The 23,559-nt window shown below is 38.9% G+C and overlaps 1 protein-coding gene across 2 annotated transcripts; it reads right to left on the bottom strand.

Moving 5' to 3' along the window:
- Window positions 1-2,140: 2,140 nt before the first annotated feature.
- LOC110069400 (uncharacterized) lies at window positions 2,141-22,614 on the bottom strand. 2 transcript variants are annotated; one of them, XM_089287253.1, is made up of 13 exons: window positions 22,335-22,614; window positions 19,002-19,074; window positions 18,672-18,720; window positions 16,422-17,661; window positions 12,782-13,303; window positions 11,076-11,443; window positions 10,361-10,582; window positions 9,954-10,127; window positions 9,103-9,253; window positions 8,626-8,834; window positions 5,601-5,838; window positions 3,991-4,274; window positions 2,141-3,552 (listed from the first exon to the last, which is right to left on the bottom strand). In XM_089287253.1, the coding sequence occupies exons 3-13, from the start codon at window positions 18,687-18,689 to the stop codon at window positions 3,418-3,420; spliced, it is 3,561 nt and encodes a 1,186-aa protein (XP_089143379.1). In that variant the 5' UTR covers window positions 18,690-18,720; window positions 19,002-19,074; window positions 22,335-22,614; the 3' UTR covers window positions 2,141-3,417. The 2 variants fall into 2 exon arrangements, with proteins under 2 accessions (XP_089143379.1, XP_089143381.1); XM_089287255.1 differs by having other exon boundaries at window positions 12,782-13,300.
- Window positions 22,615-23,559: the final 945 nt, after the last annotated feature.

The raw sequence follows: 23,559 nt of genomic DNA, 5'->3' as shown, positions 1-23,559 counted from the left end.
TAACGCGATTTCGGCGAGTTATCGTTCTGTGGGTTTCCACTACTAAAAGAAAGACAAGGCTGGACACTGATTTCCGGAGTGCCCGCCGCTCGAAGCGAGTAAATCCACTGAAAATAACCCTGCCGGCTCAATTCCTCCGTAGAATCGAAGAAGAAATATTGAAGTTCCATGTCAGTTCACTCGCTACGGGATTCCGTCCACAACGCCTTCGCAACGATACATTTATTTCGAGATTGCTTCGCTCGCAAACTCGAAAACAGCCGCGTCACAAAAGTTAGGACACTCTCGCGGTGTTGGGTAACTATAATTAGCCCGACCGGGGGTAGTCAGCAACGATTTGTCAACGGTCAAACCAAAATGCTCCTCGGGTACCCTCGTGCTTTAGTTGTCAAACCCATAAAGGGAGTGCCTGGTTACTCGGGGAGCATTTTGGTTTGACCGTTGACAAATCGTTGCTCACTACCCCCGGTCGGGCTAATTATAGTTACCCAACACCGCGAGTGTCCTAACTTTTGTGACGCGGCTGTTTTCGAGTTTGCGAGCGAAGCAATCTCGAAATAAATGTATCGTTGCGAAGGCGTTGTGGACGGAATCCCGTAGCGAGTGAACTGACATGGAACTTCAATATTTCTTCTTCGATTCTACGGAGGAATTGAGCCGGCAGGGTTATTTTCAGTGGATTTACTCGCTTCGAGCGGCGGGCACTCCGGAAATCAGTGTCCGGCCTTGTCTTTCTTTTAGTAGTGGAAACCCACAGAACGATAACTCGCCGAAATCGCGTTAGATCGGCCCGAGGAGCTGGCAAACAACAAAGAATACAACACAGCAACAGGGTAAGTAGATTTTATTCACAAATATAAGAATAATTGGCTTTTCAAGCAAAGCCGTTGCATTCCCATACAAACCTTTATAAATTCAAACCGCTGCAAGGCGTGAGTCATGTTTCGCGTGGTCAAATTCGGTCGTTATGTAATAGTACATGCCATATGTCACGTTAGCCTGAAGGTTCGCATAAAAAGGAAAAAAAAGATAACACTGAGAGCTTGGGCCGCCTGTGGATAAACGAGCACACGATTGCAAATGTTTGCTTACACTTGTGCTTCCAGTTTAGAATAATGTATGTAAAATTTACTTTTACAAATTAGCTTTTACGTTCAAACATTACCAGTTAATGTGAGAATATTTAGTACGAAATTTGAAGGCTATAAATGCAATTATTTTCGTTCTATTAAACTTGTGAGTCTACGGAAACTTGCGCTGTCACGCAACGTGTCAACTAATGGTGGACTTTGACACTATGATAACTCTGTCTGTGTAAAAACCGCGGTTGTCGATGAAAAACGTTGATTTTAGCAATAGAGAGAGGTTAAAAGTCTGCCAGTGAAATCATTTATATATATTTAATTAAGTGACGGCGTCGAACGCACTCTCATAATCTTTGATTACTTCTAGTTTATACTAGTATCCCAATCCCGGGGAAGGAAGGCACATTTCAGTGAGGTCAAATTGCTGCTTTTGTTTTTGTGTTCATTTGCAGCTTACATTTCATGATTTCTACACCATCTTTTGTTTTGTTAAAATAGAATCGCAAAACTCAAAAACAAAAGCAGCAATATAAATTGTTTGTAAAAAAGGCTGCTGAGCACTTGCATGGATACATCTATTATGAATTTTGTTTATTTTGTTCAGTTTGATCATAAATAGTCCTCTTCATCAGTCATGAGCTGATCACTTAGCTGAACGCTTCATTCCAAAAATTTGATTGATATTGGACCATGTTAGTGTCTCATGGAAAATCCCAACAGAGACAAAGGGACTGCCTCTGGGCCCCTCCTCTAAATTTCCACAACTCACTCCAACCCCCATCCCAACCCCGCCTTCTTCGACCTCTCCAGCCCCCAGGATTGACCACGGCAAATTTTATCCCGGGCTCCTAACTTTTAAAGTAAGGAGCCCAAAAATTTCTTTCAAAATTTCCTTAGGCAACAGCTTTGCAACTCAATAAGACTCTGTCTGGGTGTAGCAATGGAATCCAGGGCAAACGAGATGAAGGAGAGCAAATTTCCAGCGGGGTTCCCACGGTCCCATTGTATAACGTCCTATGCTGGATGTTTTAACAAGAAATGCGGTGCTCACCATCTTCACCATTTGTTAATTTTAATTCAACTCAGCCTTCGTTTACAAAATTAAAGAATGATTGTCAAGTTTGTTGTTATCGCTGTACACATTTGAACTACTACCGCTATCCTATTGTAAAACGTTCTCTAAAATAAAGTGAAAGACTTTATTTTTACAAGTGTCAGACAGCAATTAGCTTAAAAATAACTAATTACAATTGGGGCATTATTTACACTATGTTGGATCAGTTGAAACAAGAAATGCCATCCTCGCCATCCTTACCTTTTGTTAATTTTAAGTGTCAGACAGTACTTTGCATCAAAAATCTAGTTATAATTGGGGACACTATTTACACTATGTGAGATGTCGGAACAAGAAATGCCGTCCTCGCCATCCTTACCTTTTGTTAATTTCAATTTCAGTTTGTTGTGATCGATGTACATTTTTGAACTACTTGAGATGGTGCTATAAACAGGGTGCTTTCCATTCAACCATAATTCCCGGCTTAAATTTTTCGATGATGTTTCCGAATTTCCTAAAGAGATGATAATGAATACCCCAATTTCGAAACTTTCTTCCAAAAACTCCCTTTCCATTGGATTTTGATCCCGAAATTTCCAGAACATACGGCTAAGTGATTGGAGTTTCAGAACTTCAACAGCTTTCGGATTCTCTGAAACGTTCCAAGGGATCTTTGGAGGAATGGAAAGAGCGGAACATGACAGTAGCGCCTGCGCGGATTTCCGTTTCGTAAACGGTCGATGCCATTTTTAACGGTCGATGCCATCATTGGTAACCAAGCCTTTCAGAATGGACAATGCCATATCTCCTATAGTTTAGGCCTGGACCAGGTAGAAACTGGTTATGATTTGTTGATGGAGTAAAACGCGCACACCAATTGCTAAATCGTTCATATTCACGCTGGTTTGCTTGCAGTTAGCTTTTATTTGATGGTTGGGGCAACTCTATCATTAATATTTAAGAAAGTCAAGTTTTATAATTCAATTTTGCGGAGATTCTGGTAGTGTAGTAGTATAAGAGGGATGTTAGGAAACAGAGGTTTCGAGTTCGATACTGGGTGGTTACTTACAAATTTTCTATTTTCTTTAATTATTTTAGTAGCGAAAAATTCGTTGATAGTTTACAATACGGACACTGACTGCAGCGCCTACATGTAGTCTCTGTTGATTGCACGGCTATTTACACTGGACACTTGACTTACTTTAGTGATTGAAAAACCGCTCCTTTTAATTTAAGAAGTTCAGTCTCCACTCACACTATCCTGTTACAGGTGGCATTTCATGGTGCCACACTGCTCTGAACTGATCGCATGAACTGTAAGAAAGTAGGTAACTTGGCTACAATCTGCTCTGGTTCCCAGGTTTCTTCCTCAAGCATTCGGTCCCATTCTTTACAGTGAAGATGAATGTCAGTCTGAAAAGAAAGCAACGATATTAACACCTATACTAATTCCTATATTAACACCTTTTTCTCGCTGACGGACTGACTGACTGACTGACTGATTGATTGATTGGTTGATTGATTGATTGATTGATTGAATGACTGACTGACTGGCTGGCTGGCTGACTGACTGATTGACTGACGGACGGATAGACTGGCTGGCCGGCCGACCGACCGACCGACCCGTCAATTGATCCACTGACTGACTCGGGCTGAGTGACAAGACTGACTGAGTGAGCGAGCGGTGAGCCTCTTGTGTTCAGGTTTTGTTCGAGTCAAGTTACATAGGCTACATAGGCTACATAGAGTTCTTTGAAATCTTGCAAACAAGTTTCACAAAATGCGGAAACGTCTTTGTCATTTATGAGAAGATGCAAGTCCCAGTGTAAATTTTGGCAATTAACACAATACCTCTGCAGCTATTTCCTCAAAGCCCCCTCCTTCAGTTTCGGCGGCATCCACAGTTTTCTCTTGATATTTGGAAATAAGCAAGGTAAACGTTTCGTCATCCATTTCATACTCATAAATCTTTCTTCGACTTCGCCGCTGATAAAACAGGTCAAACCCATCTGGTCGCTCGGAAACTGGTGGCAGAATTAGTTGACCTTCCTTGATCTTCATTCCCATGAGATAACTTTCTAAAATTTTGTCTTCTTTTTCGGCTCGAGGCGTCCTAGGAACAAGACCAACCGGGCCTGAAAAAAAAAAAAAAAAAAATAAATAAATAAATAAATAAATGAATATATAAATAAATAGATTCGTTTTTTCTTCAACTTGAAAATGATCTCAGAGAGATCGAAACGTCGTTTTTTACCGCTAGTTATGATATTGTAAACAACGTGAATATATAAGGGACTGTAACAAACGTATTTAGCTGCTGGAAGAACGGCGGGAAAAGAATGCAATAGAAACGCCTTTCCCCGCTCCCGCTAAGTATTAATGTTGCTGGGGAGGTTTAGACCGTTTTAAAGTAATTTTCGTGGGAGGCGCGGTGGCCTCATGGTTATTGCACTTGCTCCAGATCGAGCGGTTGGGGTTCCAGCCCTGGCCAGGACATTGCGTTGGGTTCTTCGGCAAGACACTTCACTCTGGCAATGCCTCTCTCTGCCCAGGTGTATAAATGGGTACCCACGAACTAAATGCTGGTGGTAGCCCTACGATGGACTAGCATCCCATCCGGGGGGGGGGAGGGAAATACTCCCAGTAATTTTATGCTACAGAAACCAGGATAAGCTCCAGCCTGATGAGTCACTTGGCTTGTAGGCAGACTTCACCTTACCTTTTACCAAAGCAGTTTTCACGAGTTTTAGCTTCAGTTCTTCCCTATATATATCAATGACATATAGAATTCGCTTTAAAACGGCCTAAACCTCTCCACTGCGCAAAAAGCCAAACATTCGGACCCGAATTCGCCCGAATACGACTCGGTGCACTCCGTGTAGAGCAAAATATTAAAATTAACCGGGCCGTACTGGGAAATGCAAGGTCCGTACAAAAACGATCGAGGATCAATATTCCTCAGTACGGCTCGAGTAAGCTAGGTTAGTAAGTAGTTCATTATATGACATGAAAACCAAAAATACAGCTTATTACCGTTTCCATGGAAACGGTCCGTGTGACAAAATCCCAACCAAGAAAGAACCAATCAGAACGCTCGGATTTACCTCAAGACTACCTTGCCATGTGATAATCTGAGGTATTCAGGAACGTGTACTTCGAAATACACCTGGAATATTCTCTGAGAATCCGAACTGTTTTTTCTGAATTCAACTTGAATACGTCACGTGTACATGCCTGGATATGGGGTACATCACGTATGGCGAGCACCTTGAATACTCTAGGATATTTTTGCTTTGGTGCAGTCGCAACTAAACTTTAGAAGAACACTGAGAAACAAAATCATGAAACTCTAGAGTAATCAGATACCCAGCCACCGTCATGGCTGTAGTCTCCTTTGTTTCAACTGGATCAATTATTGATGAGTTTGAGAATTGCTTGTCTCTCTCTCTCTAATTTCTTACATGTTTTAATGAACAGTTGCGAATCACATTCCTTGGATGGCATCAAGATGTCCACTTTCATTCTCTTCTGACTCCGGGAGCACATATAAAAACATGGCGTATTTGATGAATCGCCCTGCCCATCAGGCAACACATGACTCATGACATTCATAACACTGAAGGGTGCACTGCGAGAGAACGCCATTGAAGTTGTTTCGTCTCCTTCCTGTCCGCCATCATCCTTTCCGGTAAGCCATACCTGTCAAATTAGTTTTAAAAGTTAAGGAAGAGAACTGAGGACGCAATGGCGGCATTGCAGACATGTATTCACCACAAAGTAGTACCCAAAATGGCACTCAAAAAACATATCAGAGCCATTTGAAATTCCGTTTTAAATGCTGGAGAGATGGTGTTTCGTTTTTCAGTGGCAAAAGACTTATGGCTGACATCATGTGATGTAAACAGCGTGCAAAAAGAAACATCACATGAAAAAATCTATGACAATGGTGATTGTTGAAAATTAACAAAAAAAAAGAAAAACGATACAAATATGGGAGAGTTTGCACACACTAAGGCACAATTATACACCATAATGCTGCCACGGTAATAAATTCTGCTCCAGATCTCTTTTATCAAGAGAGGAGAGGTAATAGAGTTAAGCCCCCCATATAGGCCTGGTTTCGAAGGAAATCCCTCTTAAGGTGACCGTGTTACTTCAGGGGTGTCTCCGGTCCAACGGATGTGGCGCCTCGTGATTACATCACAGATAGTAATCAAATTGAAACTTATAAATCTACTGTTCAAAAATGTTATGAGGTTTTTCAGAAAATGAATTATCGAATTTTCCGCGAAGTCTGAATTGGAAGGTATTCATAATCTTTTTCAAGTTCCAACTCACTTCGACTTTTATATTTTGGGAATTTTACAGTTTTCTCAAGCTCAGGAACCCAAACGCATTAAAACCGTGTCTGTGCTTTCTTTTGTTTGATTGCACTAGAGAGTAACAGAACATTTTCAAAATCGCTGTTAAAAGTTACGAAGTGACTGTGCAGAAATGACTCTCAATGAAATAATATTTAGAATTGTCAAATTCCCCAACACAATTTTGTCTTTCTTTCAACTCATCAAATTTGAGTGAAACCGGACAAATGGCCTTCGAATTTTAACTCTTCAAAGCGTTCCCATCCAGCGAAAATAAACTTTTGCGAGAACACAAACTTGGTAGAAAACGGCTGTGTCCATTTTCTCTGTTAATATTTATTCTTTTTTAATTTTTTTTGTTTTGGTCTGAAAGCTCAGAAGTTCAAAGTTTATTTTTGCGGAGAAAAACGAAAATTGAAAATTTTTCACTGTGAAGGCACACGGTAACATTGAGGTGATTCCTTAGTATTGCATTGCGCATCCCTACTGCGCACGATTTTCGCGTTATTAGTGCGCGCACTTGAGCGAGTGCGCGTACAAAACTTAAGAGATTTCCCTCAAACTAAGCTCGATAGCGAAATAAATGCTTATTTTCGCTTAAACGAGCACGGTGACCCCCACTTTTTATTTCATAATTTCAATGAGAACAATATCCTCAATACCTGAGGAAAAAAAAATTAGCAGAAATCTATGGCTCCTTTTTTTTCAAATGAAATAAATACTACAGAGGGAGACATCACGGGCCCAACAGTGCATGTCCAAATTATGTTTCCTTTAAAGGATAAAAAAATGCAGGCTATTTGAAGACATTTTTCTGGGACGTAGATGAATAAACAATCAAAGAAAGTCAAACTCTGTGTGATATAACACGCTGCATTGAAAAATAATCGAGCTTATTTGTTGCGCACGGTGACCCCCTCTTTTTACTGCGTTTTTAATATCTCCTTGTCCTGTAACAACAGCATACCAAGTTTCATCGGAAATCTATGGCGGGTTCTTTTACTAGGGAATCACCTTAAGGACGTTCGCGTTAATTGCTTCTGCCACGTCATGCATCGAGCGTGCGCTAAGTAAAATAAATGAACAATGATAGGGCACATGGCCATTTCCATAGCTTTGCCTGGATTTAACGATCTTGGACGTTTGGTGACCCCTATTTTCTGTTAATGGATCATTTTCTTTTACCAATTTTCACGTTTAGTGAAAAAATGAAGAAAATCTATAGATAAGAAGTTTGATTTTTTTGCAAAATGCACCAATGAATTCCGTTCATTTTAGCTCTTCGTTTATCTGTGCGGCGGCATCAAATGCCTCCTGAAGGATTAAGTTTTAAGATGTTGGCAACATTTGGAATTAGTTTACGCAACAGACCCACTTCTACAAAATATGACGAAGATCTTTTGCCTCCGTTGACTCACCTTCGATATTTTTAACTTTAGACACCTGAAGACCATGCTGAATTAGGTGCGTCAATTTTTCAAAATCAGGGTAGTTTCCCACACGCTTTATCTCTGAAACGAAGTCGGTGACCCCCATTTTTTTTTTTTTTTTTTTTTTTTTGCATTTCTGACATAAGTAACTCATTTTCAGACAGCAGTAAAAAATTTTAAAAATCTATCGACTGGAAAATTTTCGCATGAACGTCCTTAAATTATTTTTAGACATAGTAACCAGTCTTTCTGCGGATAATGTTACCATGAGAGTTGTGAGGATGTTTTCGTGGATGATAAAAATGCGTATTAAGCCGCCTGGGCTGTTCACGTGAGCAAAATTTCTACACCCTCGCAGGACTGCAAATAACAGTCGGTCATCAGATATTGGCCGACCAAAATTTGCTCATGTCCGATGAAATCCCAGCTGTGGTCAGACATGATGTCCAAACAATTTTTTTTTTTTTATCATAAATCATTGTACGGTAAGGATAAATAAAAATCTACCATGAGTAAATCTTACTTTTTTTGGTGATGTCCGACCATAATTTATTTTGTCTGACCAAAATGGTGTCTCAGGAGGACATGTGTCCTTTCAAGAGAAAAAAATTATTTGCAGCCCTGCCCTCCTAGGATTTCCGGAACGAGAGAAATCTAAAGCTAATACTGGAATTTGAAATAATTAATAAAAGTACCTTGACACGAACATATCGACAAGTAGGAGTGTAGAAGGTGAAGTCGTATCTTATTTCCTCTTTAACTGCATGGGATTCCAGACTCTCTTCAATGTGTTCAACTTCTATTTTTTTTAAACCTTCTTTAAAGATTGACATCCAATCAGGCTTTTCTTCCTCGAGTTTGTTTTTGATTTCCCCCAGAGTGAAATATTCCTCCGTCTGGTCAGCTGAAACAAAATAAATGAGAGAAATATTCCACCTGGACTGCCTCGTTAGTTATACGCAGGGAGCACCTCCACAACACCAGGCGCAGCGAATACGACCATGCGGGACGCCTGGGGAAGAGTTAGCCAAGTGGACATTCAAATAACCACATGTGGCCCATAGGCAGCACTGAACTGCTTTCGTAATGTGTTGCCAAACATTGCTAACAAACACGATCGTCATGTTTATGACGACTATAGTAACCACAAAAACAACAAATCTTTCACTCACCTTCATCAACCCTTGTTATGTAGGCGTGGCCAAAGTGACACCATATGTCTACCATGACCTTCTCCTCTTCCTTTTCTTTGTGAATGTCATTTAACAACATGAGGAGTTTATCTTTCAATTTTTCTATTCCAGTGAGGCCAGGGGACATATCCTGAACATTCAATCAATAATTTGTTAGGCTGCCTATGAGATTTTCATCCAAAAAAGTCTGTACAACTTGTGCAAGGTTTTAGCTTCCTACATCATGTGCACTAAATTACGGAGGTGCAGTGGCCAAATGGTTAACACATTAAACTCCATATCGAGCAGTCCAAGTTCAAACAATGACCGTGGCCATTGTGTTGTGTTCTTGGTCAAGGCACTTAACCTTCACAGTGCCTACCTCCATTCAGGTGTATAAATGGGTACCGGCAATTGAAACACTGGGGATGATAACCCAGCGATGGACTAACATCCCTTGTCAAACACATAAATAATTCATAGATTTTACGATTTTATTTCTCCGTTTTCTCCTTAGTTTTAGATTCGATTGAGAAGATATATCACACGCTCAAGACAGTGTTTCATCGGCTATCCAAACACCTCCAAGTTCCTCAAAAATACTCCACTGCACGTTTTATTTTCAACCCTCTTCTCGGTGTTTGGAAATGTGGTCAAACACGGTCTCTCGTGTTTGATATATCACATCCAGGGAGGAGTCTAAATAACTCAAATACAGCTACTTGCTTCATGCTACGGGAAACCCAACATAAGCGCCAGCCTTTAGAGCCACAATCAGGACACCGTGCTCGAAGCAGATTGTTTATGTACATTTTTACATTTCAGCTACATTATTTTTAGACTACAATTACCTCCATATCTTGTGAACGAAGTTCTATTGGTCTCACTTCAAAGATAGCTGCACCCGAGCGGCAAGTAAGTGGTGTGCTGGACAGATGAAACTCATTGTTCAGATCCAACTGGGTCGTATCCACATGGACAAGCTGAACTGTGCGTTTACCTGAGTGTAAGTGTCTTACCAAATTCTACGCGAGAAAAAATACAATAAGCTATCAACAATGGAGCTGTGACAAGTGTCTGACAGAACCACATGTAAAGGAGTGCAGACCACCAAGGAAACGTTCCAATAAATTTATATTCGATTCTCACTTCTGGAAGAACTCAAGAATGTACATATCTATATTATGTCACAATTTTTACCAGTGAATTTTGTTGATAAGTTTGGTGCTTCTAACTATAATGATGTGACAAGACTAACCACTACTTCCTTTATTTTCCGGATAGCTCTCATTTGACTCTCAGTAGATCCCTTGATGTAGAGCGACTGAGTTTGATTTCCTTTGGAGACTTTCAATGCTGCACCAGTATTTTTTTCTATGTTGTTTAATTCCCTGCTGATTCTTCTAATAACTTCCCCCATATGTTTCTTGGGTATGAAGTCCAGCTTTTTCCATGAGCCTTGATCAGGGCTGTCTTCTCCCTAACCAGATGTCAACAAAAAAGCACAAACATACGAATGAAGATCGGAAAAGATGGAATCAGGGGGAGGGAAATAGGAAGGAAGGAGGAAGGGAGGAAGGGAGGAAGGAAGGAAGGAAGGGAGGGAGGGAGGGAGGGAGGGAGGGAGGGAGGGAGGGAGGAAGGAAGGGACATATGGAAGAATGAAGGAATGAACGAGTAAAGGAGTTGGGGAGGGAGGGAGATAGGGAGGAGGGGTGAAGAAGAGAAGGAATGAAGGGGAGGAGGAAGAGGGAAGGAAGGAAGGAAGGACAGGAAAAAGGAAGCAACAAATGATCGAACGAATGAAGGGAGGGAGGGAGAGAGGGAGGGAGGAAGGAAGGAGAGAGGGAGGAAGGAAGAAGAAATGGGGGGGAGGGAGAAACAACTGCAGAAGAAGGAAGTGAGGAATTTGGTTAGGTCAGTGACAGGAACATGTACAAAATTAGAACAAAGAAAGGACTTTTGAAAAGTACCTTTAAAATCATGTTAATGATCTTTTCTGCGTTTAAGCATTGTTCTTCTGTTCCTCTTATGTGGACTTGGTCGTCTCTGATGTTTAACTCTTTAACTCCACTTTGTTCCTTTATATCTTTTATTCTCCATCCTTTTCTTCCTATAAGAAGTCCTGCCTTGCCCTTGGGGATTGGCATCACCTCTTTGTGGTACTCTGTATTAACAGCTTTGTCATACCAGCTTGATGCATCATCTCTTTGTCTTCTTCTTGTCTTCTTATCTTTGGATCTTTGGTTCTTTGGCTCTTTGCTTTGCTTTGAATCATACGATATGACCACTGCAGTCTGTCCAGCTTCAGCATGGAGCTGAAAGCAGTGTTTTGTACAGTCTTCCAAAATGAAAGACAAATTTACAACAATAAAGCAATTTTCATTTGACTTAAACACAGGATTCAAACAATGAAAGAACAGACAGAGAAAATTTGGCTGGTTTAACACAACGGATTTTGATTATGAAGTTATGTCTTAAAGGTGGCAGACACATCACAGTAACGAGTGTTTTCGTTGGTTACTGTAAGCCTTACGCATGGCTTCTAAGAGCGTACTTGAGATTTCACATGAAAATGTTGCATCAACCTCTTCACTTATAGACCAAGCTACAGTATTGCATTGAATCATCCCCTGCAATTTCTGAGGGCTCAGAATTTTATACAAGAGGCTAGGATGTGGACATGACTCCTACAAGTACATATAACAATATTGTAGATATAAGGTGTATTTACAGGCTATAGCTATCTAGTGACCCTATCTCTCCCAGAGTCCATACTAATTTATGAAAAGACAAAATTAAGAGTCTGCAGATAAAATCCCATCGAGTTACCATTTAAACGAAACCTCTCAAGCAGTGCTTTATGTATAGTACTATTCATTTCTCTATCTTTTTCATTGCAGGATTTTTGTCAAATATTTACATTGGCCATGTTTGGGTGTCAAAAGGTTCAACTCAAAAGTGCTGTTCATATAAATTTCACACAGTAATGCAGCTGAACAATATCTTTGATCTGTGGCTGCCTTTCAGGCTTTCCATGTCTTCACCTTGCTGTCATGCTTCCATGAGGCCTCCTTAATTTTTTTGTTTACAGTTCCCTTCCAGACACACAAACCAATTATAAGTTTTTGAAGTCTAGAAAAACCCTGATGTTTAAAAAAATGTAGCTGGCCAACTGTCCTCACAATTGGTCAACATAGTTGTGTGGCTCATGCAATGGAGATTTGCAAATCCTGGAAAGGTTCATAAGTCAAGAAATATATATATTTGAGTGTACTCGCACATTAATTTCGTTACACAGATCCCCACCCCTGCTCACTACCAGTTGGTATTGACTTGGGTAGCCAACTTGTCAAATACGAGACCTTGATTATAGCATAATCTTACCCACGTGTATGTGCACATGTGTGTATTTCCATTCCAGGCACAAAAATAACTCTTAATAATTTTGCTAATCAAGAGAACTATCAATTTACTGTGATATCTGGGGTTGATTTTCATTATTAGTTAATATTGCATGGGGATCCTAAACACACATGCATGAACTAGGATGCATTGACCCACGATGTAGGATGTAGGATGTACGACCCGAGATGCATGGCTCACCACCCACCCACAAAAGCCATATAGACAATCTCATTTGTACATGTATACAATACCTTAGGTTGTCTGAACCAACCTGAATTTTGGAGGATTTGTTTGCATGCCCTGTAATCAGCTTCTCTCATGGAAGTAAAAAGCTTTAGTTCAGATAGGCCAAGGTCATTTAGGACATCATCTGTTACAAGACAGCCTTGTACTATTTCATTCAGAAGTCCAGATGTATAATCAGTCCAGAGATCTTCAAGAACCTGAAGTGACCTACACTTCACTGTGATCAGCAAACTGCCCACCATAACATCTTGGGTAATAATACCTTTCACAGTGGTCATAAATTCATTGAAGTCCTCAAATTCCTGTGCACTAGATGGTGGCACCATCCGAAAGCGTCTCATGACAATTGAACGAAATATTTCATCTGATGTGGGAATGTATGCATCTGTTTGTGCAACATCATTAGTTACCGCAGTACATGTAGTTGCTGTTTCTTTGGTTCCTTCCTTGGGTCTTGCCGAGTTTGCTGAATCCAATGCCTCATCCTGTGAGCTGGGTCCTTTCTGTTTGACATTTTCGAATTCAACTCGTAACCCAAGAAAAGCTGCTGAGAAATAATCCTTTGTTAGACTTTCAATAGAAAAGAATGAAGAGTAACAAAGTAACAAAGTAACAAAGTAACAAAGAAAAATTTCTTTGTTACTCTTCATTCTTTTCTATTTAATAGAAAACAGTAACTTGCATGTATCACCCATTAGGCTTTGCACAATAATGCTATAGTTCTTAGGTGATAGACTCTTTCTATAAAATGTGGCTACATTGCAAACGTTTTGCTTCTGCAATTCTCATTGTTGTAGCTTTCTATAGTTATGTAGTAATAAAATCAGAAAGTCTCAAATACACTTTATGACCCTTTATGCTTTGCTACAGAAGTTTCTATTGGATGTTAATAAAGAAGAGGGCATTACTATCAAGATGACAACAATCCTTACCTGTTTCTGTATTTAAACACAATGATGTCTTTTTTACTACAAGGCAAGTTTACAGGGTTCGTATCTTTGAAGCTTTTAAATTAAAATTCCATGACTTTCCATGACCTTTTCCATGACCTTTCCGAGTTTTCCATGACCAAAGTTAAGCAGTTGTTCTCACGGCAGCACAAAAACAATCATTTACTAAACGTATTTTCCAACATTACAATGCATAAAATGTTTGCTTGTGTCCATTTCTACTGAAATTATAGCCTGTTTCTGACTTGTCTGTTATTTTTTCAATTTTTAAAATGTCTTTTTGCTAAGCATATTGCTTTTCCATGACTTTCCATGACCTTCACTTACATTCCATGACTTTACAGGCCTGGAAATTGAAATAACAAATTCCATGACTTTCCAGGTTTTCCATGACCTGTATGAACCCTGGTTTATAATTTAGCTTTCCACTGAGTTTTTAATTAAGATTTAACTGCCACTGAAACAAAATTCATGTACCTTTTTTATTCACCCAATTTTAAACATGCTTATAATCATGGTGAACTAATTGTTTTTGTCAAATTTAAATGGAAAATGTTGTTTCTAGCTGCTGAAATTGACTTTTTGGAACAAAACGGTATTCAGGGACTCTGGAACAGAGTTTCAGGACCTTGTGACGTCACTGGTTGTATTCAAACACAAAACACAATAGATTCTCTTAACTTCACTTGATTTATTCAGGCTTATTCTCCGTATTTTCCTGACCTACTAGTTTTCTACTGGTAATTTTGGCCCACCAGAGACAGCAATGCACATTTTAGACTTTGGGAGAGAGCCAAAGAGTTAAGATTCACCAAAATGAATGCGACAGATTAGAACAGTTAAGTACACCTTTTGAACACCTTGAGTACACCATTGGAAACTTCAAAGACAAGATTGCTTAATCTTTATTATCATGACCTGAAACTTAAACACAATAATATTGTCACTCATTTTCAGCATGGATCTTCATGCCATGTCCTTATCGTGTCGAAATAAAGGCTGTCTAGTCTAGTCTAGGCTAGTCTTGTCTTGTCTAGTCTAACTGTTTGAACTACACTGGAACTGACTTAGAGACCCTTAACACCCAAATGGCAAAACAGCTGACCTTTTCCTCATTCAATTGAAAGAAGTTTTCATTCAATTATCTAGGAAAGTACAGAAAATTTACGTTCTTTCAAATAAAGGAGTTGAAGTTTTAATTTATCCATAGTCAAAACAACATATCAATTTACTTTACACATCATGATATTCATGCTTATTAATTTTTAGCTTTGATGGCAAAACTGCGAAAGGTACCTCACTATTACCCATATTAATTTCTACTACAGGTGTATATTCTTGTAGGTTGCAAGTGTAGAATAAGATTACATGTAGGTTTGTCCAATAGTATTTTTTGCAGGTCAAGACTTGAGCAGGTTCTGATTATCAGCAGGAAAGTATGTCATCACGTAACATGATTTTTAAAACATGTTTGCCAAATATTGTTTAAATTAAAAATTTGTCTTTTAGCAAAGGAACTATATCATGTCACACACTTTGTCTTTGTGGTTTGCAAAAGATGGCAAAACGCCTAGTAAGTATTTTTTATCACTAATGTCACATGTTTCATGTGTAAAAGACATAAACCATGTTTTCAAAATCAGTGGTAACTACCGGGTAACTAAAAAGCAAATGAAATCTTTGCTACTGCTCCAGTGCTCCTTTCCGTCCATGGTTACATGTAGCTCAAGAACATATGGCATCAAATCCACTTTGCTAACATTTACAAACTCTTGTGTTAATCTAGTCAGTAGATCTGAAATTGCACCAAATTAACAAGAACAATTTGCATGTGTACAAGTACAAACAGATGATTATACAGAGTATAAATAGAGTGTATCAGCTCAGTGCAGGAATAATTCCAGAAGAAGCAACAGCTGTGTTTAAGCTAAATACAGCACGATCTTTAAAGCATAAAATGTACATGTTGTCAACTTCATTGTATTGCTGCACCTTTTTTTGGCATTTTGTTCAACTTGATGTCCAAAGAAAGTGCCACTTGGGAGCACTGTCTGCGTTGTCCAAAGTGGGAACAATAATGGAAAATATATGACAAAGACTCATGAAAGACTTACAAAAGTTTGTTTCAACGGATGGAACGTATTTGGTTTGGTTACCTCAATTTATTGGAAAAGAATGATAGTGTTTATTCCATCAAATTTGAAACCCTCTGGAAAGAAAACTTTTTGTGTACCCCCTCCCCATTGGAAATTTGCCTCTTTCAGACCCTCATACCCCTCAGAATTTCCATGACCCTCCGTGGAGTGGGTAGGGATATTATTTTTCTGGAACAGTTGCTACACATTTCAGTACAGCACGAGAGTAACAAAACCAGTGACGTCACAAGGCTGTTTTGGCTATGCCAAGATGGCTGCCAATTTTGGGCTCAACCAGCGAACTTCGAATGCATGAAAAAGCAGTTTTTGCTAATTGGTTGTGAAAAAAAAAAAACAGTTGACAATGTACACTTGTAAGTAAGGTTCAAACTTAATCAGTACGTAAAAATCTCAGATATGAAAATTTTGTTTCAATGGCACTTTAAAGAATACACTTGTTGAATACATGCAAAGGACCTAACACATACAAGTAGAGATGTGTCCTGTTTAAAGGCCTCCAGAAAACTTAGAGAATAATATTATTGGTTTAACTTAGAGATTCATAGGCAACTAAACATACCAAAACTAATTTTCTGCATTGCTTCCACAAGAGAATAACACTGCTTTTGCCAGCTGTACTTTGCACCATACTTTTCTCGAAGTATCTCACACTCTTCAAGTCGTATATCTCTGCCTTTTTCTTGTACAGCACAGATTGCCTTTGCCCAGTCTTTAGGCTCTTCAGAAGCCACTATCCAATTTGAGCCAGTAGCCACTTTCTTGAGAGCTTCTCCAAGTCCTGAGTTACCACTTACAAGTACAGGCAGGCCTGCAGATAAGGCTTCAAGAGCAGTCAATCCAAAGCCCTCAGTCCTTGATGGCATTATGGCTAGATCCACTTCACACAATAACTTGGCTAGCCTTTCTCTGCTTTCATCAAAGCAACGAACAGTTAACTGAGCAGGTGATATACCATAACCAAGTAATTTTTCTTTAACTTCCTCCTCCTTTCCACTTGGCGCACCAACAAACATTAGATGGCAGGACATATCATTCAATTCAGCAATTGCTTTAGCAGCAATGTCATATCCCTTGAGCTCAAAATCTTCACTATCGCCACGCCCAAACACTAACACAACAAATTTGTTTCCTTCTTCTGTGGTTTGCTTTACTTCAGAAAATTCAGTGAAAATTCCTGGTGTGAGAGTGAGAACTTTTTGATCTTTTTGACTAGGACGAAGAGACCGGGAATAAGCATCTGCCAGCTTGGGTCCAACTGCTACAACCTGATCAGCCATCTCACAGAGTCTTACCTCTGTTTGATGCTTCTTCTCACCTTTGGCAATGGCATCTGCATAAGTTTTGTACATTCCAAGTTCTTCAGGAGCAGTGTGGACAATCTGAATCCACTTACAATGACGATTATGCCGTTTTATAAGTGGTATTTGTCGACCAAGAGGTACCCCGTGTCCTATAATACAGTCCATGGCATGGTTCTCTGGAACAGAAGCCAACCAATCAACTGCCTCATACCCTGGCAGTTCTTGTGCTTCCATGAGCTGAACATTGTGACTAGCTGCAATCTTTTTGTCTTCTTCACTACATTTTGGGATATAAACACTAACTTCCACATTAGGGTGTTTAGCACACTGTATTGCAAGTTCTCTGCTGACAGTTGACAAGCCTCCTTTTGTTGACTTCCATTCACTACTTAACATGGTAACATTCAAGGTTCTGTTGGAGGCTGAAGCAGGAGCTTCTTCTTCTGGGCCTTCCTGTGATGTAGAGGCTACACTGCCAAAGGCTGCACTGCCAGACACCTAAATATAAAAGACAAAAATTCTAAGACGCAGCTGCAACAGTGAGTTCAAAGCCTGGCCTTAATTTGTGACCCCTTTTTCTCCACGTTATTTAATCAAAAGAGCTTTACTGAATTAAAGATCTCCCTCACTAACTCTGTCTTTGTTAGTTAATTTGAATTCTTGTCAGCACAAGATGAACATAAGCTTACAGCATTTGTCATGCAGCTCTCTGGTCAATCTGGTCTACGAAAAATACATGTAATTCTCAATCAGTTACAACAGTCTAAACATGGTGGCATCTTTTCGGGAGGTGTTACTCAATGGAACAGCTCACGCCATATGTCATTATAGCTGACTACATCCATGCACTATGTACAAATAATTTTCTATGAGTTAGCACACAGTGCTCACGTTTTCATAGGAATCACATACATGTAGACCTGCTTTCAGGACAATCCTGTGCAGAGCACAAGAAAAGAGTGAGAAATGTCATTCATGATTTTCCCGCCAAACATTTACACTCTGATTCACATCCCTACAAGTGAAACACATCAACCTCTCATGATTTAGGTCGCTCATGCTTGCAACTTTGCTACTTGAAGAACGCCCTCTCACTTCACTTGAGGGAGATTAATAGGCGAAGGTCGACTTGTGGCAAGTCTAGCCAAAACTGGGTCTTTAAACAATTAATCAAGTTTTCTTTCAGGTCTTGACAGTAAACCAGCCATCAATATCAATATATGTGACATGTATATGTATGTACAGTCTGTGTCTGCAGGTCATTGTCTTTAGTATTGGTGACTCACAAGGAAACTTGTATATTTTTCACTGCACAACTTAAAACTCAAACTAAAACAGATCCATTAGTCACACAGCTGTGTTTAATTTTCATTAAAATAAAGTCATGTGCCTGTATTTAACATACACTATGACAGCTTGATGATTCAAAGTCTGCACAACAAGTAGAATACAGTAAAATTCAGAACACAGAAAAAGTATTACATAATTTAACATTATATTAAAATTACCTTTGATAACCTCGACATTACAGGATGCCTTTAATTTTAAAAATTGATGCTAAAAAGAAAAACAGAAATAATTGAAGTTAATTTCATAACTGTGAAAGCAGGAAATGAAATTTTAACTGTACATTTAGTAGTCACTCAACCTTGGTTTATTGCAAATCTGGAAATCTAATTGGTTCTCATTATTTTCCACACACTGTTAGACAATGATTACAACGTACATGCATGTTACCCTTGAAACAAATTTTAAAATAATTCTAACCTTTTTACTACTCCATTAAAGTGGACATTTTTTAATTATAAGAATCTTGAATAGCTAAAATAAAAACTCACCAAGTCTTGCTACAAACACGCTTTGACAAACTGAAACCAGACATTACTACTTGAACTGACTCACTGACTGAACCTTTAAAAAACAGAAGACCAATAGGAGGAGAACAATTAAACAAGACTCATCATTCAATACCTGGTGTTACAACTATGATTTACACATATCATAAAAGCATAGGAAGTACTACATGTACATGTACTTATTATAAATAGCATTGCTAAATACAGTCACATAAATTTGTTACAAACAACTGGTGACTTTACCAGTTTAATGAGGGCCTGTAACATGTTACATGTAAATGATTTCTGACAATGTAGTGCATGAACATCTTGCTAAAACTGTTTAAAAACTAAGGAAACTTTCCAGAAACCAAGCTCTGCATGAAACCCTGTCTCCTTTGGAAATTGTGACTCTGGAACCTCCTCTCCCCCAAAATTTCCAGTGATTCCCAGGGAGGAGAGAGCTGGGACAGTATAGACATTGGGTGCTTTCCATTATGCCAAACCGACTGGTCAGAGATCAGTGGGAATACTTGAGGAAAATGGAACGACATTTTCCAATTAAACTGGACCAACCAATAAGAATAGCTCTTGCCATTTTTTATTCCTTTTTGAATTACCTAATTAGGGCAAAGAACCGGTTTGTCAAAAATGGAACGGCGAATTTTGGTCGGAATATTCCGACTGAAACAAGTGGACCACCTCTAGAGGTGATCCCGAATATTACGATCAGAAGAAACCGAAACGGACCTTTCCATTTGAATGCCGATCGAAATTTCCAGAATCTTTGGCATGATGGAGAACACCCAAATATTTTCTGAAACTAGACATTAAAAGTTACCTCTTCAAAACTGAGTACTGAGTAATATTATTATAGAGACAAGCACTTCAAAATTGTGTTTTTTAATGCTGATAATGAAAAGTATAGTGTGCATTTCAGGACTGCTATAATAAGTATGGACATCAGTGGTAGCTTTCTACTGATGAAGAAAACACTGAAGGATTGAAAACACTTTACATGTATTAGGGACAGCAACAAATCAAGTATTCAATGTTATCAACACAAACACAATTAAAGACTATTCAATTAGTTGGGGGTAATTCCAGAGTCTCAAAAAGCAATACAAAATATATTATGAAACTGCGATGATGCATGAAATGCAAATTAACAGAATTTTTAAAATAACATTATTGACAAGTTAGTGACTCAATTTTGCATATATTTATTAGTTTAATAGATCATACATAGCTGTAACAGTTAGTTTTTACAATTTTACTTCAAATTTATAGAGACAATAGAGTGCTGATGTCTTGGAACTATCGGTCTGATGGCTGCCCCTTGGATGTTTGATGTTCTCAAAACTAGCATATTAATTTTACCCTCAAAGCTTTGCTTCTCTGGTAATATAGAGATTTTGCCAAGCCTAAAATTGGAGCTCTGGACCAGGTTGTTAAAAGCCTAATTAAGCTAACCCAGGAAAAGCAAGAATTTTGATTTGAGTTTTGCACATGTAACTTTGTGGTGAAGTTTCAGGGCTCAAAATAACGGCCGGTCAACGGACAATGTCTGGCCAGAATGGTGTCAGACTTGACCTGCCAAAAACTTCACTCGCCAGTCATGTTGGCCAGTCACATCATGTTGACGCGGTCATGTTATTCATTCTTAAATAAACAATCAAATCCTCAAATGTAAATCTTAAATTTTATCTCTTTGTAAAAATACAATTATGATCTTTCACGTGAAAAGGTACACCAACCAATAGGTATCTGTTCAAAAGGCTAAAAATTGTTCGCTTGCTGTTTGTCATGCATTCAAGATCGCCAAGCATAGTCAATCGATAAAAATCGATATCGGAAATCAATCAATTCAATCGATATCAATGTCAATCGCTGATTGCCATTGATTGATATTGGCGATCAATAATTCCTGTCTTCAGGAATATCGATTGTTATCGATTTAAAAAAATTGACAATAACCACCCAGACTACTCAAAGATGGCTTTGTTTACATAAAATAATACCTGGAACATTCACGCAGAACATGCTGACCATTCATCTTTAGCATGCTACTAGATTATACTTTCCTTTTGGCCTATCCAAGATCTATTCTTGCGTTTGTTTCCTTATGCAAATAATTGAAATCACTAGAACACTGACTCTGTTGTTTATTATTTAACTCGTTACTTAGCACGTGACCAAAAGTGGTAAAATGTACCTAATGATTAGTGCTCATTATTTCTTTATGAACAAAAACTCTCTCTAAAAATGGGCCCCTAAAAAAGATCTTCTGGGGCCACTTTGGCCCTCAAGTAAAATTTTCTGGCTGAAACACTGTTATTTGAGCTCCTCTAACAGTAAGATAGCTCGGTAATGTAGAGATGTTATTATAATTTTTATTTCCAGTTTCTAGCGGCCACAAAAAATTGACGTTAATTCTGGGGGGGGGGGGGGGGTGCTACTTTCAGGGGTCGTTACTATCGGAACTTTACGGTAATATGGTATTTAGAAATGAGAAGATAATGATTTAATGAGAGTAATTGGGATTAATATGGTCAGAATGCTTGGTATTCCACCATGTTATAACGTCTTTCCAAAAGGGTTCAACTGCAGGGCACTCAAGAAACATATGAACAAGCATTTCAATTTGGAAGAGACAGTTTGAAAGAGGTAGTGCTCGCATTAATAAGAAATGCTTATTATTCAATAGTTGCTTCAAGTGGCCATAGGGGTTTGGCAAATTCTTTTTGAATTTGTCTGAGTTGTCAGGACTTTGGAACTAACCATGCAGAATACCTTGCCACGGCTACCGATTTTCTTTCCCAAGATAAATGTTTCTCCTGTCTAAACAATAACCTCACACTCATCCATACCCTTTCACTACCTCTATCACAACCACGTCCATTACTATATAGCCAGCCTAACACGCACTGAATGCAAAAGCTACGTGACAACTGAAAGTATCCTTGATTTCAAGACTTTGCCAAGTAAGATATTGATGACAATCAATGACAATCGATATATTCGATAGCACTTAAGAGGATTTAAATTGTGAGTATCGATTTTCGTCGATTAACTGAGGCAATCAATAATAATCGATTGATTATTAGCGACTGCCTTCCAATGATCGATTTTCATCGATTGGGCTCGCCGTGTGTGACACTAGCGATCAAACGAGCTGCCAGTAAGCGCTGAGATTCCCATTGCAATTGCACGGGCTAGTTAAACTCAAGATACCATTGCAACACATCCAAAATGATTGAAAAAGATCTTCATCCTAATCTGGAAGCTTCAAGCAGACCTTGGAGAATAAAACTAATGTAAACTCTCAACGCTTACCTTCTTAATTTTGATCGATCGACGAGCAGACACAAACCCACGAGGCAACTGTCTTTACAACTAAACAAACGTTCTTCACCGTTATGTTGATGGCAGGCTACATGGTGACGTGTTTGGTGAAAAGATGACCTCACCCCATGATTGAAGGACACTACTTTAAAACCAAATCAACTCAAATAACGTAAATAACGCGTCCGTCGCTAAATACAGACAGTAACCGTACGAATCGAGGTAGAACTTCCTGCTTTGTTCCCAGGAGAGCTCTAGGTTTCCAAACTTGGATATAGCTTCGTTTTATTGGTCAATTCAGTGTCACATGACACTTACCGCGATTTCCTTGCAAGACTGGGCCGGGTTGTGTTCATGTCTACAGGTAATAAAGTGCGATAATGGTTCGAGTCGGTGAAAACAACGCTTGCCATTACTATACATAGGATCTGAAGGTTTGCGATGCACTAAAATTTAAGGTGCAGGGCTCTTAAAAAACAAGCTGGTTTCGTCTGGCAAATTAATACATCATGAGTGCTCGAGTAGTCTAAACTAGTCTAGACAAGAAATTGAATAAAAAAATCAGAAAGTTATGTAGGCTATTTACAGCCCCATATTTGGAAAAATTCCCATATAACTCGATACATTTATTATGCATGCAAAAGGATTAATTATGTATGCGTTCTATCGTTTTTGAAGACAATAGAACCTCGCTGAGGTATTGAATATATACATTGATAATTACTACTTACTGTATGAATAAACGTGAAAACGATTCTCTTCTTCCCCCTTACGCATTTTTTTCCTTATTTTTTATTTATTTATTTTTTTCATGCAACCCTGCAGGTCTCGAACCCGTTACATTTCGCATACCTCTCGCTTACCAGTCTCTCTTCTATACCACTACACGACGAGGTTCAGTTGAGAATTACCCCTTAAAAAATCATTTTTATTTTACTTGATCGTTAACATTCCAAAAAATTTACATTACAATTTACTTATTCATCTGATTAACCATGTTTCAAGCCGCACGAAAACATGCATTGGATTTTTTTAATCAACTGGGCCCCCAGTGAGTTTCGTTTCTTCTTCGTAGCGTTCACTTGAAAACTGACTCGATGCTTCAAGAGTAGGTTCACGGAATATCTCTACCTCTAAAGGCCACGACGTCTTTGACTGTTTGTCCTCGTCCTGTGCCAGTGGAGATGTCTTCCTTTACTTTATGCCAGTTGTTCCC

This window comes from Orbicella faveolata, unplaced genomic scaffold (assembly GCF_042242905.1).
Source record: "Orbicella faveolata isolate gen_17 unplaced genomic scaffold, um_ofav_v1 contig_14, whole genome shotgun sequence".
NCBI classification, from domain to species: domain Eukaryota; kingdom Metazoa; phylum Cnidaria; class Anthozoa; order Scleractinia; family Merulinidae; genus Orbicella; species Orbicella faveolata.
Note: the sequence above shows the minus strand (reverse complement) of the source record. Positions and strands in the feature narration are given on the sequence as shown.

What these genes read in the sequence shown, in the direction of transcription:
- LOC110069400 (XM_089287253.1), bottom strand. An exon ending in GGAAAATAAAGGAAGTAGTG is followed by an intron (nt 10,128 to 10,360) that starts GTTAGTCTTGTC and finishes TTTCTCGCGTAG; the next exon opens with AATTTGGTAAGACACTTACA. An exon ending in GTCGATATGTTCGTGTCAAG is followed by an intron (nt 5,839 to 8,625) that starts GTACTTTTATTA and finishes CTAATTTGACAG; the next exon opens with GTATGGCTTACCGGAAAGGA.